We start from the raw sequence: 18,522 nt of genomic DNA on the forward strand, positions 1-18,522 counted from the left end.
TAGGCAACATCCTGGTGAATCTCCTCTGCACCCCCTCCAGTGCAATCACATCCTTCCTATAATGTGGCGACCAGAACTGCACACACTACTCCAGCTGTGGCCTCACCAAGGTTCTATACAACTCCAACATGACCTCCCTACTTTTGTAATCCATGCCTCGATTGATAAAGGCAAGTGTCCCATATGCCTTTTTCACCACCCCACTAACATGCCCCTCTACCTTCAGAGATCTATAGGCACACATGCCAAGGTCCCTTTGTTCCTCAGGACTTTCTAGTGTCATGCCGTTCATTGAATACTTCCTTGTCAAATTACTTCTTCCAAAGTGTATCACCTCACACTTATCAGGATTAAATTCCACCTGCCACTTATCTGCCCATCTGACCATCCCATCTATATCTTCCTGTAGCCCAAGACACTCAACCTCACTGTTAACCACCCGGCCAATATTTGTGTCATCTGCAAACTTACTAATCCTATCCCCCACATAGTCATCTATGTCGACCCAGCACAGATCCCTGTGGTACGCCACTGGACACGGGCTTCCAGTCACTAAAGCATCCTTCTGTCATCACCCTCTGTCTCCTACAACTAAACCAATTTTGAATCCACCTTATCAAATTACCCTGTATCCCATGTGCATTTGCCTTCTTTATAAGTCTCCCATGTGGGATCTTGTCAAAGGCTTTGCTGAAATCCATATAAACTACATCGACTACACTACCCTCATCTACACACCTGGTCACTTCCTTAAAAAATTCAATCAAATTTGTTAGGCATGACCTCCCTCTGACAAAGCCATGTTGACTATCCCTGATCAAACCTTGCCTCTCCAAGTGGAGATAGATTCTCTCCTTCAGAACTTTCTCCAATAGTTTCCCTACCACTGACGTGAGACTCACTGGTCTGTAGTTCCCTGGCTTATCTCTACAACCCTTCTTAAATAGCCACATTAGCTGTTCTCCAGTCCTCTGGCACCTCCCCCGTGGCCAGAGAGGAATTAAAAATTTGGGTCAGAGCCTCTGCGATCTCCTCCCTTGCCTCCCTCAGCAGTCTGGGACACAAATCACCCAGACCTGGAGATTTGTCCACTTTTAAGCTTGCCAACACCTCCAATACCTTGTCACTCCCTATATTAATTTGCTTAAGGACCTCGCAGTCTCTCTCCCCGAGTTCAATACCTTCATCCTCATTCTCTTGGGTGAAGACGGATGTGAAGTATTCATTCAACACTCTAGCGATGTCCTCTGGCTCCACCCATAGATTGCCCCCTTGGTCCCTTATGGGCCCTACTCTTTCCCTGGTTATCCTCTTCCCATTGATATACTTATAGAATATCTTGGGGTTTTCCCTATTTTTACTAGCCAGAGCTTTCTCATATCCCCTCTTTGCTCTCCTAATCTTAAGCTCCACCCTGCACTTTCTGTACTCCACTAATGCCTCTGCTGATTTGCTTGCCTTGTATCTGCTAAAAGCCTCTCTTTTTCTTCTCATCATAACCTGAATATCTCTGGTCATCCATGGTTCTCTGGGCTTGTTGCTCCTTCCTATCACCCTAGAGGGAACATGTTGAGCCTGTTCCCTCCCCATTTCCTTTTTGAATGCCCCCCACTGCTCCTCTGTAGATTTCCCCACAAGTACCTGTTCCCAGTCTACCTTGGCCAGATCCTGCCTTATTTTACTAAAATCCACTCTCCTCCCAATCCAAAACATTTTTTTTGCAACTTGTCTATTTCTTTGTCCATAACAAGCTTAAACTGTACCATGTTGTGGTCGCTATCACTAAAATGCTCCGACCACCACCTCAGCCACCTGTCCGGCTTCATTCCCCAGAATTAGGTCCAGCACTGCGCCGTCCCTTGTTGGACCCTCTACATATTGACCTAAAAAGTTCTCCTGTACACATTTCAAGAAATCTACTCCATCCAAGCCCTTAACACTATGTCTATCCCAATTAATGTTGGGAAAGTTGAAATCACCTAATATAATTACCCTATTGTTATTGTTTTTACACACCTCCGCAAATTGTGCACATATTTGCTCCTCAATTTCCCGCTGATTATCTGGGGGTCTATAATAAACACCTAACAATGTGGCTGCCCCTTTTTTTATTCCTAAGCTCTACCCACAAAGCTTCATTCGATGCCCCCTTCAAGATATCATCTCTCCTTACTGCAGTAACTGACTCCATAACTAATAATGCAATGCCTCCACCTCTTTTACCCCCTCCCCTGTCTTGCCTGAAGACTCTATATCCCGGAATGTTAAGCTGCCAATCCATAGATTTAAACAGATCCCTGGCAAAGCACACACTGGACAGTCGCATTCAAATCGAGTTTCTTTCAGCTCTGTGTCCTTGCAGATAGTGGCTTGACACTTACAGGCTGGAGGCTTTAGATCTTAGAGTCCCTCTCCCTTTTTACCAACAGCCTTCTCTTCCTTTATACATATTTTCCTCTTTGAATGCAAATTTTCATTGTATCACTAGGTTTTTTGAACTTTACCTCTTCTAATAATAAGACCCTTTCATAATACCCGCTTTATTAGTAATCCTTGGGAAAAATACTGATTCTGAGCTTCACCTGGTTAGGTGTAATATTTCATTCCCTCTCTTTGAATCCAAGCTACACTAGTTTGTTTAAAGAAAAAAATGCAAATTGCCCCCATGTTTACCCAACTAAAGATTCAAACCTACTTCTCTTCTATACATCAAAGCCTCTAGACCAGCTGGCTTTAATCCAATTAAGACACACACACACACACACACACACACACACACACACACACACACACACATAGACATAGACACTGCTAAACTCTATTTTAAAATAATTTCCAATAACATTAGACATTATTATATCTTCTTGACAGTTATTCCCATCCACACTTTTATCCAGAACCCTGGAAATTCCTTATCAAGTACTCATCCAACTATCTTTTAAAATCGTTTCCCAAATCAGTTCTCACCACCTTTTCAGGTAGAACGTTCTAGATCCCAACAACTCTCTGGGTGAAAACATTTCTCCTCACCTCCCCTCTGGACCTTGTGCCAATGATTTTAAATCTATGACTTCTAGTTATTGACCCACTCACCAGAGGGAATAGTTTTTCTCCAGCTACTTTTTTTATTTGTTCATGGGATGTGGGTGTCGCTGGGCAGCATTTATTGCCCATCCCTAATTGCCCTTGAGACGATGGTGGTGAGCTGCCTTCTTGAACCACCACAATCCATGTGGTGTAGGTGCGCCCACAGTGCTGTTAGGGAGGGAGTTTCAGGATTTTGACCCATTGACAGTGAAGGAACGACAATATATTTCCAAGTCAGGATAGTGAGTGGCTTGGAGGGGAACTTGCAGGTGGTGATGTTTCCATGTGTCTGCTGCCCTTGTCCTTCTCAGCGATTGTGGGTTTGGAAGGTGCTCAAAGCAGCCTTGGTGAATTGCTGCAGTACATCTTGTAGATGGTACACACTGCTGCCGCTGTGCATCAGTGGTGGAGGGAGTGAATGTTGTGGATGGCCAATCAAGCGGGGCCCTTTGTCCTGGATGGTGTCAAATTTCTTGAGTGTTGTGGGAGCTGCACTCATCCAGGCAAGCGGGGAGTATTCCATCACACTCCTGACCTGTGCCTCGTGGATGGTGGACAGGCTTTGGGGAGTCAGGAGGTGAGTTACTCGTCACAGAATTCCCAGCCTCTGACCTGCTCTTGTAGCCACAGTATTTATATGGCTAGTCCAGTTCAGTTTCTGTCAATGGTAACCCCCAAGGATATTAATAGTTTATTAAAATCTGTTATTTTGAAAGCCTCTTTTAGGTCACCTCTTAAAGGTACTCAGTGCATGTGTAGGTGGAGGTCAGGGAATCCCATAGAATTCGCATCCAGATTCCCACTGTGTCTCCAGCAGTGGGCCATAGAACCTAAAATAAGAGGCAGAGTCCAGCACAACTAATATGGTCAGTTTCTGTGGGTTTTATTTGGAGATTCAGCCAGCAGAAATCATGTGGAATTTGAGAACCAGAATATTCAACGGTAAAAGGATTGAAGAGATTGCCACTCAAATCATGAAACAAAAGGTGTTCAATGGGCTAGATCATATTCCAATTGAAGGAAAAAAATGCCCAAAATTGTCTGAATGTATATTTAAGGCAAAAGTCTCTAATGGGTTAATTAAGGTCTTGGAGAGGGCATAGAGGAGGATTTACGAGAATTGCACCAGGGATGAAAGACTTGAGTCATGTGGAGGGACTGGAGAAGCTGAGTTTGTACTCCTTAGGAGCAGAAAAGATTAAGAGGGGATTAATAAAAGTGTTCAAAATCACAGTGTTTTGAGAGATGAGATAGGGAGAAACTGTTCCCCCAGTAGGAATGTCGGTAATCAGAGGACACAGGTTTATGAGAGCTGACAAAAGAATCAGAGCTGGGATGAGGAGAATTTTTTTCTTCTTTTTACGCAGCAAGTTGTTCTGATCTGGAATGCACTGCTTGAAAGGAAGGTGCTCCCTCAGTACTGCGCTGCGAGTGTGGGCCAAGAATCTCTGAAATCGCTGGAGTAGGACTTGAACACACAATCTTGTGACTCAGCAGCAAAAGTACTGCCCACTGAACAGAATTAAAATTGACCTGACTGTCCAGCTCAGCCACATTCCCAGGGAGGGACATTAAGAATCAATCACAATCAACCAGAAATCTTTCACCAGCTTGTAAATAATAAGTGGGTAGGAGGAGGTGAAGTGGTTCCGATTGGGGACAAAGAGGGTGATTTATGCTTAGTTGTGCAGGACAAGGATGGAATACTTAATGAGTACTTTATATCAGTGTTACTAACACTGACAAAATACCAGTAGAAGCAGAGATGGTAGAGGTAATGGATGGAGTGAAAATAGAAAGGGAGGAGATACTGGAAAGGTTGAGTACGCTTAGGGTGGTTAAGTCACCTGGTCCACATGGCTTGCATCCCAGGTTGCTAAAGGAAATGGAGACGGAGGTAGTGGATGTCCTTGCCATAATCTTCCACCCGTCCCTCGATATGGGGGAGATGCCAGAGGATTGGAGAGTGGCAAATGTGACACCTTTATTCAAGGAAGGACAGTTCTAGTAACTACAGGCCAGTTAGTTTAATATCAGTGGTGGGTAAGATTTTGGAAGCAATAATCAGGGAGAAAATCAACAGGCACTTGGAGAGGTTTGAGTTAATTAAGGAAAACCAGCACAGATTTGGAAAAGGCAGGTTGTGCTCGACTAATCTAATCAATTTTTTGATGAAGTAACAGAGGAGGCTGATGAAGGGAAAGCAATAGATACTGTCTATGTGGATTTTTAAAAAGCGTTTGACAAAGTATCACATAAAAGGCTTGTTAACAAAATTGAGGCTCATGGAAAAGGAGGGTCAGTTGCAGCATGGATAAAAATTTGGCTTAAAAACAAAAAACAGCGAGTCGTGTTAAATGGTTGCTTTTCAGGCGAGAGGATGATAGACAGTGGTGTTCTCCAAGGATCAGTGCTAGGGCTACTGCTTTTTAAAATATATATAAATGGCTTGGATATTGGAATACAAAGTAAAATGCATTGCTGAAAAAAGGGGCATTTTTGTCAAAGCTTTTCATCTTGCATTCATCAGGACATTTTGCAAGAAAATAAATCCAAGGGAGAATACAAATTTATACTGTATGAGAAGAGAGTGCTGAATGGTGGGCAGCAGTTCAATCTTTCCCCAGAATACCAAGAAGATGGGGAAAAACAGACAGAAGCAAATGAAAATCTCTGTTCATCGCTTTTATACTGTGGACCAGAGCAGAGATCTCCGTCTGCGGAGATTGGTGCCCTCCAAGGAGAAGGTTATGGACGCCATATGAACATACAAAATAAGAGCAGAAGTAGGCCATTCGGCCCCTTGAGCCTGCTCCACCATTCAATAAGATTATGGCTGCTCTGTTTTGTATTTCTAATTCCACATTCCCATCTACCCCCGATAACCTTTGATTCCCTTGTCTAACAAGAATCTATCTACCTCTGTCTTAAAGGTATTCAATGACTCTGTCTCCGCTGCTTTCTGAGGCGGAGAGTTCCAAAGTTGTGTAACTGTTAGAGAAAAAAGTTCTCCTCATTTCTGCCCTAAAAGGGTGCTCCCAAATTTTAAAACTGTGTCCCCGAGTTCTGGACTCACCCACAAGAGGAAACATCATTTTCATGTTCACCTTGTCAAGACCGTTCAGGATCTTATATACTTGAATCAAGTCACCCCTCCCGCTTCTAAACTCCAGTGGAAACAAGCCCAGCCTGTCCAACCCACTCATTCCAGGTATCAATCCAGTAAACCTCCTCTGAACTACCTCCAACACATTTACATCCTTCGTTAAATAAGGAGACCAAAACTATACACAGTATTCAAGATGTGGTCTCACCAATGCCCTGTATAACTGAAGCATAACATCCTTAACTTTTATGTTCAATTCCTCTCATGATAAAGGATAGCAATCCATTAGCCTTCTTAATTACTAGTTGTACCTGCATACTAACTTTTTGTGACTCATGCAATAGGGCATCTAGATCCCTCTGTACTTCGGAATTCTTTAGCTATTCTCCATTTAAGTAATACTCCGCTTTTTTATTCTTCCTGCCGAAGTGAACAACTTCACATTTTCCCACATTATACTCATCTGCCAGGTTTTTGCCCACTCACTCAACCTATACATATTGGTCTGCAACCTTCTTGTGCCTCTTCACAACATACTTTCCTATCTATCTTTGAGCCATCTGCAAATTTAGCTACCATGCCTTTGCTCCCCTCATCTAAGTCACTGATATAAATTGTAAAAAGTTGAGGCCCAGCACGGACCCCTGCGGGACTCCACTCATTACACCTGCCAATCAGAAAATGACCCAGTTATGCATACTCTCTACTTTCTGCCAGCCAGCCAATCTTCTATCCATGCTAATATGTTACCCCTACACCATGTGCTCTTATTTTCCGTAATAACCTTTGATGTGGCACCTTACCAAATGCCTTCTGGAAATCGAAGTACAGTACATCTACAGGCTCCCCTTCATCTACTGCGCAAGTTAGTCCTTCAAAGGACTCCAATAAATTGGTTAAATTTGATTTTCTTTTAACGAAACCATATTGACTCTTCCCAATTACCTTGAGTTTTTCTAAGTGCCCAGCTATAACCTCCTTAATGATCGATTCTAGCATCTTCCCCTCAACAGACGTCAAGCTAACTGGCCTATTGTTTCCTATTTTCTGCCCCCCTCCCTTCTTGAATAGAGGGGTTATATTTTCTGCTTTCTGATGGAACCTTTCCAGAATCTAGCGAATTTTGGAAAATTAACACCAGCGCATCGACTACCTCATTAGCCACTTCTTTTAAGACCCTAGGATGAAGTCCATCAGGACCCGGAGACTTGTCAGCCGCAGCTCCATCCGTTTGTTCAGTATTGCTTCCGTCGTGATTTGTAATTTCACCAAGACCTCCTCTCCCTTCCACCTGCTGATTTACGGCTATTACTGGAATGTTTTTTGTATCCTTTGTAGTGAAGATAGAAGCAAAATATTTGCTCATTTCATCTGCTATTTCCTTATTATCTACTATTAACTCCCCACTGTCACTCCCTAGAGAACCAACACTCATTTTACTTATTCATTTCCTTTTTAAATACCTGAAGAAACTCTTGCATTTCGTTTTTACATTTCTAGCTAGCCTCCTCTCATGCACTAATTTCCTTCTCCTGATTAACCGTTTAGTCATTCTATATCATTCTTTATATTCTGACCAATCATCTGACCTGCCACTCAGCTTTGCACAGTCATCCGTATTTTCCTTAAGTTTGATGCTTTCTTTAACTTCTTTAGTTAACCAAGGATAGTGGGTCCTCCCCTCAGAATATTTCTTTATTACAGGAATATACTTATTCTGAAATATCCCCTTAAATGTCAGCTACTGCTTCTCTGTTGATCTATCCTCTAGCCTAGTATCCCAGTTCACTTCAGCTAGCTCAGCTCTCATGCCCGCACAGTTGCCCTTACTTAAGTTTAAAATACTAGTCTTAGACCCACTCTTCTCCCTTTCAAATTGGATGTAAATTCAATCATATTGTGGTCGCTGATACCTAGGGATGCCTTTACTCTGAGGTCATTAATTAATCCTCTCACATTACACAATACCAAGAGATATATAACCTGCTCTCTGGTTGGTTCCAGAACGTGCTGCTCTAAGAAACTATCTCGAAAACATTCTATATACTCCTCATCCAAGCTACTACTGCCAATCTGATTTTTCCAGTTTATATGTAGATTAAAGTGACCCATGATTATTGCCATCCCTTTGTCACAAGCACCCAATATTTCTTCTTGTATACTTTGCACTACACTGTAGTTACCGTTAGTGGGCCTGTAGATCACTCCCGCTAGTGACTTCTTTCCCCTACTCTTCCTCATCCCCACCCAAACAGATTCACATTCCTGATCCCCTGAATCAAGGTCATCTCTAACTATTGCACCAATGCCATCTTTAATTAACAGTGCTACCCCTGCATCTTTACCTATCCAGAATGATAAAGCAGTAAAAACTGGGAAATAATAATACTGGTCCAAACTATTTTTCCCTTCTGGATAGCTCCCTATTTTTCTTGAATGTCATATATCCCTCAATATCCAGGTCCCAATCCTTGTCATCCTGCAGCCACGACTCCATAACGGCTAACAGATCATATTTATTTACTTCTATGTGCGCTATCAAGCCATTTACTTTGTTATGAATGTTACACGCAAAGAGCCTTTAGCTTTGTCTTTTTGTTCTCTTTGTAACATCTAGACTTGACAGTTGGTGCATTCTTAAGTTAGGACAGACTAGATGCAGGGAGGTTGTTTCCCCTGGTTGGGAGTCTAGAACCAGGGGCCATTGTCTCAGGATTCGGGGCAGGCCATTTAAGTCTGAGATGAGGAAAAATTTCTTCACTCAGAGGGTGGTCAACCTGTGGAATTCTCTACCACAGAGGCTGTGGAGGCCGGGTCACTGAGTATATTCAAGAAAGAAATTGATAATTTTTTGGGTATTAGGAGCATAAAGGGGTATGGAGAGAAAGCGGGAATATGATATTGAGATAGAGGATCAGCCATGATCATATTGAATGGCAGAGCAGGCTTGAAGGGCTGATAGGCCTACTCCTGCTCCTACTTTCTATGCTTCTATGCCAATTTGCACAAGGCTCAGGTAATAATCCACAGATTATTATCTTTGAGGTTCTGCTTCTTAATTTAGTGCCTAGCTCCTCTTTCCTAGTTCTACCCATGACGTTAGTACCTACATGGATCAAGGCAACTGGATCCTCCCCGTCCCACTCCAAGTTCCTCTGCAGCCCTTATCAGATGCTCCGAACCCTGGCATCAGACAGGCAACACAGCCGCCTGAACTCTCGCTCTTTGCTGCAGAGAACGGTGTCAATCTCCCAAAACAGTGTCAATCCTACACATCCTCAGAGAGAGCCAAGAACACAGTTGGAGATTGACGCCACTGACACAAGTCACACTGGGTGGGGGGAGTAGGAGTAGGTTGAATGTGTAAATAGTTATTGATAAAGAGTACTGCAGCAGTTCAAGAAGGTGGCTCATCACCACCTTTCCAAGGGCAATTAGGGGTGGGCAAGAAAAATACTGGCCTAGTTGGCAACGCCCACATCCCATGAAAGAATAAAAAAAGTAGAACAAAAAATTTGGGGAACCTGCCACCCATATCTGGGTGGAGTGGTAGCTTTGCAAACAAATTGTTCTCTGGCCCCACCCCATAAATTAACTACATTTTATTATTAATTTTGTAGCTTGCTGTTGGAAGGGGGAGGGGGACTGAACTCACAACCTCCGGATTACAAATTCAGTACCACAACCAGTACTGTACTATTCTATTACATACCCAATAGTGCTAATGAGGAGCCAACCCTGGCACAATGGACCGAACAGCCTCCTCTCTGTGCTGAAATTACAACAGTACCACAATTTATCTGCAATGTGGAACCTGCTCTAAGATAAATGAGAACTGCTTCTCTTTTGTAGGGTTGGGTGACTTAAATGAAATAACAGTGAGAAAGACCCTTTATCCTCAAGGTGAACATTTACACAGAACCCCAAAATATTTACTTGTGGCTAACGTTTAACAGCTGGGAGGAAGGAAGAACAACTCAAACAATACCTTAAGTTCCTTTAAAGCAAGGATGGCAGCTTTCTGTTTGGCCTTCTGTTTGTTTTCTCCAGAAGCACTTGGGAAGGGTTTGCCATTTATTTCAAATTGTAGGGTAAATCTGGAAAAGAGAACTGGACAATTAGTCAAGAATCTTCAGAACAAAATGCTTACCAGGACTTAAGTACACATACATCTCCATCACATATCATAGAATTGTGCAGCACAGGGGGAGGCAAATTCAGCCGCTGAGTCTGCTTCAACTCTTTTAAAAAGGCTATCCAATTAATCCAACTCCACCCACTCTTTCCTCATAGCCCTGCAAATTTTTCATTTTCAAGAATTTATCCAATTCCCTTGATGAAAGATATTATTGAATCAGCTTCCACCACATTTTCAGGGAGTATATCCCAGGTCAAATAATTGTACTTCAGACGAGAGGATGGAACTGCAAAGGAGAGGGCCGTTCAGCTTATCAAGTCTTTCTGGGTCTTGGCCAGAGCTAATTAAGCAGAACGCAATTTTTTTTTTTCTGCAGCGAGTTACTGTGAAATGAAATGCACAACTGTTTACTTACTCTGGAGTGTGAGATGGCCCACGCTTATCTACTTCCACAACCTTGCACGACAGATTTCTTTTTTGGCAATATTCATGCAACTCTCCAACCGCATTTTTCCAGCTCCGTTCCAGCTGCAGTTGATTAAGAACAGAGCATGTGAAAAGTTGAGTTTGTTTCTGCATTGTCTTTTAAGTAAGGGTGAATTCTGCACATGCGGGCTCCTGCCTTAAAGTCTCAGCCAAGAAGGCGTAGTGAGTCAGTTCTGAGCGATTTGAACGTGACATATTGTAAATGCAGCATGATTAGGCAGAACAGGTGACATTGGGCTTATGATTCTTAATACTCTCCACCACTAAGAACTTCCTCGCCTCATGTCTGGGCCTGTTGTCTGGTAAACACCTGGCCGTGTAAAACATGGTGCATTCAACAACAACTTGCATTTATATAGCGCCTCTAACCGGGTAAAATATCCCAAGTTGCTTCACAGGAGCGTTATGAAGCAAAATTTAATCGAGCCACATAAGGAGATATTGGAGCAGGTGACCACAAGTTTGCTCAAAGCGGTAAGTTTTAACAAAGTGTCTTAAAGGAGGAGAGAGGTGGAGAGGTTTAGGGGTAGGAATTTCAGAGCTTAGGGCCTCAGCAGCCGAAGACACGGCTGCAAATGGTGCAGCAATTTAAATCAGGGCGGTGTAAGAATTCAAGGTGTGCAGATATCAGGAAGGTTATGGGGCTGGAGGAGGTTACTGAGATAGGGAGGAAGCAAGGCCATGAGGGATTTGAAAGCAAGGATGAAAATTGTTGTTAGTGGAAATCTCAGTCACAGTACGGAAATAGGAAAGCTGTGGCAGGTAAGGGGTGGCAGATTGGGTGAACCCATAAGGAAATTCCCAACCAGTGAGAGGAAAAAAAAAATCGAGCAGTTCGTATCAGAGGATTGGTGTTTGCAATGTAAATTTCTCATACTTCTCAATGGAAGTATCCCATTCAGCAACTAGCTGACACAGCTCAGTTGGGATTGCAATGGTAATGGATATCTCTCAGGAAAGGCAACAGAATTATGAACGTTATCCTTAATGAAAGTGGAACATCTTGAAAGCTGCATTACCGATCTGGAATTGGAATCTGATGAAGTCCCATCCATACTCGCTGTGGATGTATATTCTTCATTCCTCTTCTCATTCTCATCAGTTTCATCTTCTGTTAATCTAAAAAGACAACCTGCATTTATATATCACCTTTCAAAATGTCAGAATGTCCCAATGCGCTTTATAGCCAATGAAGTGCTTCTGAAATGCTGTGATGTAGAAAACACAGCAGTCAATTTGCGAAAGTAAGCTCCCATAAGCAGTAATGTGACAAATGACCAGATCAAGGGTTTAATAATATTAGTTGAGGGATAAATGCTGGTCAAAACAGCAGGAAGAATTTCCCTGCTCTTCTTCAAAATAGTTGCATGGGCTCTTTTATGCCCAACTGTGAGGGCAAACGGAACCTCGGTTCAACATCTCATCCAAAAGACAACACCTCTAACACTGCGGCTCTCCCTCGGTACTGCACTGGGTTTTTCGGCCTGAATTACCTGCTCGAGTAAATTCAAAGCTAAATTTGGCAGTCAGATACGGGTGTTTAGCATCTATTGACACTCCTTTGCTCTTGGGGCAATTAGCAGGGTGCAGGAAAAGAGGGGAAAAAAAGGCGGATGCTTGTCACAACAATTTGTCGGGTGAACCTGCCACATCACCTGTCACACCACCTGCTCGAGCCACCTTACACTGAAAACTTACTGGGTCCTCTGCCCCACAGGAGCCTGCACCTGGAGTAGGTGCAAGCTCAACGTGTCTATCTATATGATGCAGGGGGTACATCCCATCTTTTGTTTCATTATCCCAGGACTATAACAGGGAAGGATCTGAAAAGATGGGGAACTAGAGCCTAATCGCAGAATTCCAGCCCCCACCCCCCCGCCACTGCAGACAGAGGATCTGTGAGGGTCATGGGGACAAGCTGAGGATGTAACTGAGAACTGCAAGGTTTCTATTTAAACCTTCCTCAACCCTTTCTCCCCCCCACCACCCTGGAGGATTGGAAGCATCTGTCACAAGATACAGCGTCAGCATCCAGGAGCACAGCTGTGGCCTCTCAGAGTTACACTTACTATTCTTCCCTCTTCCAGGCAAGAAGTGGGAGTGCACCCAGATTAAAGCAAGAAGCCTGATATTCCTCCCCACAGGTACCTGGGTGGAGAGGGAAATCTCATTCCATTATACTGGTGTGGGGCAGTGCACTGTTCAGGCTGCCCTCTGGGCGCTGCCTGCAGTTCTGGTACCAGGTCCCAGGGAAGTGTCCATGCCCCAGAACTGATGCAGAGAAGGGTCACAAGGATAATTTTTACATATTCACACTCCCTCCATGGAGCTCCACCCACTGGCAGTTCCTCCTCTGAAATGGCAGGAACAATGCTCCCCACAGATTTCCTCTCCCACAGGAAACTGGTGACAGGAAATTGTACCAGCAATGAATCTGCACATCTAAACAGCTGAGTAATTGGTAGGTAATTAACCTGATAGTTCATTACCCAAAGTGATCGGTTAGCATGAGCACATGATGGACACATGTACAGACTTGCTAACCAATATCGTCAAGTGTTCAAGGTGTTTAAATGGCATGAAGCTTAATGAGGGAAGGAGAGGGAGAGGAAGGGCAGAGAGAGAAGGAGGGAAAGGAGGGAAGGAGAAGCAGTGAGAAGAGTGAGAAGAGTGAAGGAGAGAATGTAAGAGATAAGAAGGAGAGAGAGAGAGAGAAAGGAGGAAAGGAGAGAGAGAACAAGGAGGGAAAAAAGAGGGGAGAGAGAGGTAGGGGAAAGGGAGGGAAGGAGAGAGAGGAGGGAAAGAGAGCAAGGGAGGGAAAAGAGAGGGGAGAGAAAGGTAGGGAGAAAGAGAGAAAAAGAAGAGATTGAGAGGAAGAGATGTTGGGAGGACAGTATGGAGAGACCAAAGAGAGATGGGCACAGAGAGAGCAAGTAAGGGACAAGGAGAACGTTTGGAGGGAGGGAGAGAGAGTGCATACTTGAGAGAGGGAGAGAGACAGAGAGAACACATTGCTTCTCAAGTTTTGTTAAAAGGAATCAGATGTGAAGTTGCCGTGAATCAAGTTTCACTTCTCTTAGAATCAGACACAAGGAAAAGCTACTATTGAAAAGAAAAACTGGCCATACCTTTTGGGATTCTGGTCAGGAGAGCCTTCTGCAATGCTCTTGGGTTCTTCCTCATTCTCTACATCAAGTTTTGCCATATTCTTAAACATAAAGGGAGAAAACAGGAAGAACTTAGACACCAACTGAGCTGTTTCGAAAGGCAAGAAAACATGGGATCCAACACAGGTTCAAGGAACAACACCTGATCAATCTATTGGACATTCTTCCTTTCTCTAGTCTTAACAATGAATTTAGCAACAAGGGGCTGAACGACTGTGCCTGACACCTCTCTGGTAACAGGAGCTGGTGATGGGGGATGAGTGTTCCAGGGTTAGGACCTTCCATTGAAATACTGTGCTTGTAGGGAGGGTCTGACCCTTGGTATTGATCTTTTCTGTCCTTTCAATTCTATCAGTCCTCCACCCACCACCTCAGCTACTCAAGTGTTTTCTGTGTCCCATAAATGTCTTTAATGTTTTCCATTGTGCCTCCTGTTATCTTGTGCTACCATTTCCACCATTTAGCAATCTCTTCTTTCCTATCAAAGCATTTTGAGGAGGGGGGGGGGTGATGTGAGTGTGAGTGTGTGTATGTGTGTTCCAGGCAGAAACAACTGTGTGTCCTCACTACTTTGCACCTTCTTAAGGTGCATTGAATGCACAGATGTAATTAAACAAATAACACTTTGTTAATACAAAAGCACAATACTGCTGATGCTGGAAATCTGAGCAGGTCTGACAGCATCTGTGGAACGAGAAACAGAGGTTCTGATAAAAGGTCATCAACCTGAATCACTAACCCTCCCTCCAAAGATGCTGCCTGAACTGCTGAGTGTTTCCATCACTTTCTGTTTTTATAACCCCTTTTCTAATGTTCAATTACCTTTTGTGACTTAATGCCTTTTAGTCCCCTCTAAGTGGTGTGGGAGCTACTATGTACTACACATGGATTTCAGTTTAAATAATTCTGCAGGTCAGAGTGGAGCTGGTAAATACATACTACACAGAAGAACCATTCTTGTTATATAGCCAATTCTGTAATAGTGTAAACCCATTATACCAGCCATTACGTACTGTGGATGCACAGAGTTCATTTATTAGAAGACAGGGACTGTATTTTGCATGTATTTCAATGTCAAGTTAAATTGCCCCTCCTCTCTGGAATGAGAAATGTAAGCAGCAACACAGAAATGGCAGAGCAATTCAACAACTACTTTTGTTCTGTCTTCACGGAGGAAGACACAAATAACTTCCCAGAAATGCTAAGGAACCTAGGTCTAGTGAGGAATTGAAGGAAATTAGTATTAGTAAAAAAATGGTGCTTCAGAAATTAATGGGACAGAAAGCCGATAAATCCCCAGGGCCTGATAATCTACATCCGACAGTAATAAAGGAGGTGGCCATGGAAATAGTGGATGTGTTGGTTGTCATCTTCCAAAATTTAGTAGATTCTGGAACAGTCTCTGCAAATTGGAGGGTGGTAAATGTAACCCCACTATTTAAAAAAGGAGGGAGGGAGAAAACAGCGAATTACAGACTGATTAATCTAACATCAGTGGGAGGGAAAATACTAGAGCCCATTACAAAGGATATGATAACAGGACACTTAGAAAATATCAATGGGATTAGACAAAGTCAATGTGGATTTATGAAAGGGAAGTCATTTGGATTTGACAAACGTACTGGAGTTTTTTGAGGACATAACCAGCAGAATAGATAAGGGAGAACCAGAGGATGTGGTGTATTTGGATTTTCAGAAGGCTTTTGATAAAGTCCCACATAACAGGTTGGTGTGTAAAAGTAAAGCACATGGGATTGGGAGTAATATATTGACATGGATTGAGAATTGGTTATCAGACAGGAAACAGAGAGTAGGAATAAATGGGTCTTTTTTGGAGTGGCAGGCAGCGACTAGTGGATACCGCAGGGATCAATGCTTAGGTCCCAGCTATTCACAATATAAATCAATGTTTTGAATGAGGGAACCAAATGTAATATTTTCAAGTTTGCTGACGACACAAAACTTGGTGGGAATAAGAGTGTTAAGAGGCGATTTAGACAAGTTGAGTGAGTGGGCAAATTCATGGCAGATGCAGTATAATGTGGATAAGATTGAGATTATCCACTTCTGTGGGATAAACAGAATCGCAGAGTATTATTTAAATGGTGGTATAGTGGAAAATGTTGATGTACAAAGGGACGTAGGTGTCCTTGTACGCCAATCACTGAAAGCAAGCACGTAGGTGCAGTAAGCAGTTAGGAAGGCAAATGATACGTTGGCCTTATTGCGAGAGAACTTGAGTACAAGAGTAAGGATGTTTTACTGCAGCTGTACAGGGCCTTGGTGAGACCACACCTGGAGTATTACGTGCAATTTTGGTCTCCTTACCTAAGAAAGGATATACTTGCCATGGAGAGAGTGCAGCAAAGGTCCACCAGACTGATTCCTGGGATGGCACGATTGCCGTATGAGGAGAGATTGGGTCGACTAGGCCTGTATTCATTGGAGTTTAGAGGAATGAGAGGGATTGCATCGAAACGCTCAAAATTCTGACAGGGCTGGACAGACTGGATGCAGGGATGATGTTTCTCTGGCTGGGGGGGTCTAGAACAAGGGGGTCACAGTCTCAGGATACAGGGTAGACCATTTAGGACTGAGATGAGGAGAAACTTCTTCACTCAGAGGGTGGTGAACCTATGGAATTCTCTACACAGAAGACTGTGGAGGCCACATCACTGAATATATTTAAGAAGGAAATAGAATCCTGGACTCTAAAGGCATCAAGGGGTGTGCGGAGAGAGCGGGAGTATGGCGTTGAAAAAGAGAATCAACCATGATCATATTGAATGGTGGAGCAGGCTCGAAGGGCTGATGACCTACTCCTGCTCCTATTTCCTATGTTTCTATGTTAAAATCCCAGAGCTGAAGATGTTTAGAAAGTAGTAGAAGTGAATTTTCCACGAATGTATTCAGTGACACATGATAAGGTATAACCACTTGGTTTCATTAAGTTTCTTGCCAATATAATTTGTCCCTCTCTATTTCCCCGTATTAGTTACATAACGCATAATTCTTGTAGTGGAATGGGTAGAGAGAGCAAGCAACCTGGTCGCAGTGCAAGGCCAATGGCCCTCTCAGCCAGTTGGGGCAGCAGCATAGTGAAGATTTCCTGTCTTATTTTCCTCTGTCCTCCCGAATCTGCATCCCTGTTTGCTTCAACAGTCCAACAAATGTTTGCGCACTTTCACCGAGTAATTACACAGATCTACTTCCGTACCTTGCAAAGTGGCAGAACCTGGTCAATTTCCTCATAAGCGAGTCTTGCTGCTTCACGTTTGGCATCTTGCTTGCTTCGACCATAGCCTATTGGATATTCTTTTTTATCCATAACAACTCCACATGAAAACCTGCAACACAATGACAAGTGCTTTACTAACAGTCACATTAACCCTGTGCAAAAAACCTGACCATTACACACCTCTTTTAACATTAAATAAAGTTCCAAAGTACTTCACACAGAGACATCAAGGAAAAAAATGGATGTCACGCCAAGGAGAAAATAAAGAAAGGCTTGCATTGATATAGCACCTTTCACAATCTCAGAACCACCCAAAGAGTTTTACAACCAATGAAATATTTTTGAAGTGTAGTCACTGTTGTAATGTAGGAAACACAACAGCCAATTTACACACAGGAAGATCCCAGAAACAGCAATCATCAGTTTTTGTGATGTTAGCTGAGGGTTAAACATTGGTCAGGACACCAGCGATAACTCTTATTCTTTCAATAATTCCTTAGGTTGTTTTACATCCACCTGAGAGGACAGACAGGGCCTCAGTTTAAAGTCTCAGACAAAAGACAGCAGCTCGACCATGCAGCACTCCTTCAGTACTGTCCTGGAATGTCAGCCTGGATCATGTACTCAGCTCTCTGGATATAGATTTGAACCCACAACCCTCTGACTCAGAGGCAAGAAAGCAATCACTTAGCTACAGCTCTCACTGTTATGATAGGCAAACAACAGCTTAGTCAAAGCATCTTAACAGGAGGGGGGAAATGGAGAGATAGGAGGGGTTTAGGGAGAGAATTCCAGAACAGAATTTAGGGAGGGAGTTCCAGAAACTGAGTGCAGCTGACTAACTGAGTGAAGACTTGGAGTTTGGTGAGAGGGGAGTTCAGGGAAGCGACGGGAGGGGAAGGAGTTGTTTGTTTCCTCTTTCTACCTTTCTCACCCCATAAAAATTGGTTCTTGCTGTATACAGGGAAAGGAGCTAACTGTTTGGTGAGTATCTGGTAAGTGGGTAAGTTATATTCTATACCTAAGGTTTAAAACAGTACACAATTTGGTGGTAAAGTTAATAAAACATATAAGAAAGCAACATAAATAAGTGATTAATATAATTAAGTAATTATTTAAAACACATTAAGGATGGCAGGACAGGGGATGTGTCAAGGCTGCAGCATGTGGGAGCTCCTGGATAACATTTTGATCCAGGGCAAACACGTCTGCAGTTAAGTGTTTGCAGCTCGAGGAACTTCAGTTCAGAGTCATTGAGCTGGAGGCTGAGCTGCAGACTCTGTGACACATCAGGGAGGGG

At 43.2% G+C, this 18,522-nt stretch overlaps 1 protein-coding gene across 1 annotated transcript in view; it reads right to left on the minus strand.

The window, feature by feature from the left end:
* The window catches only part of eif2ak2 (eukaryotic translation initiation factor 2-alpha kinase 2), a 91,659-nt gene that overhangs the window by 44,859 nt on the left and 28,278 nt on the right, over positions 1–18,522 (minus strand). Inside the window, exons 5-9 of the mRNA XM_078541739.1 lie at positions 17,202–17,331; positions 13,946–14,025; positions 11,837–11,936; positions 10,747–10,859; positions 10,182–10,290 (exon numbers count right to left, since the gene is read on the minus strand). Coding sequence (XP_078397865.1) covers positions 10,182–10,290; positions 10,747–10,859; positions 11,837–11,936; positions 13,946–14,025; positions 17,202–17,331 — 532 coding nt within the window. The remainder of the gene's footprint in view (positions 1–10,181; positions 10,291–10,746; positions 10,860–11,836; positions 11,937–13,945; positions 14,026–17,201; positions 17,332–18,522) is intronic.

The sequence above is a fragment of the Cetorhinus maximus genome, chromosome 5 (assembly GCF_964194155.1).
Source record: "Cetorhinus maximus chromosome 5, sCetMax3.hap1.1, whole genome shotgun sequence".
In the NCBI taxonomy this organism is placed as follows: Eukaryota; Metazoa; Chordata; class Chondrichthyes; order Lamniformes; family Cetorhinidae; genus Cetorhinus; species Cetorhinus maximus.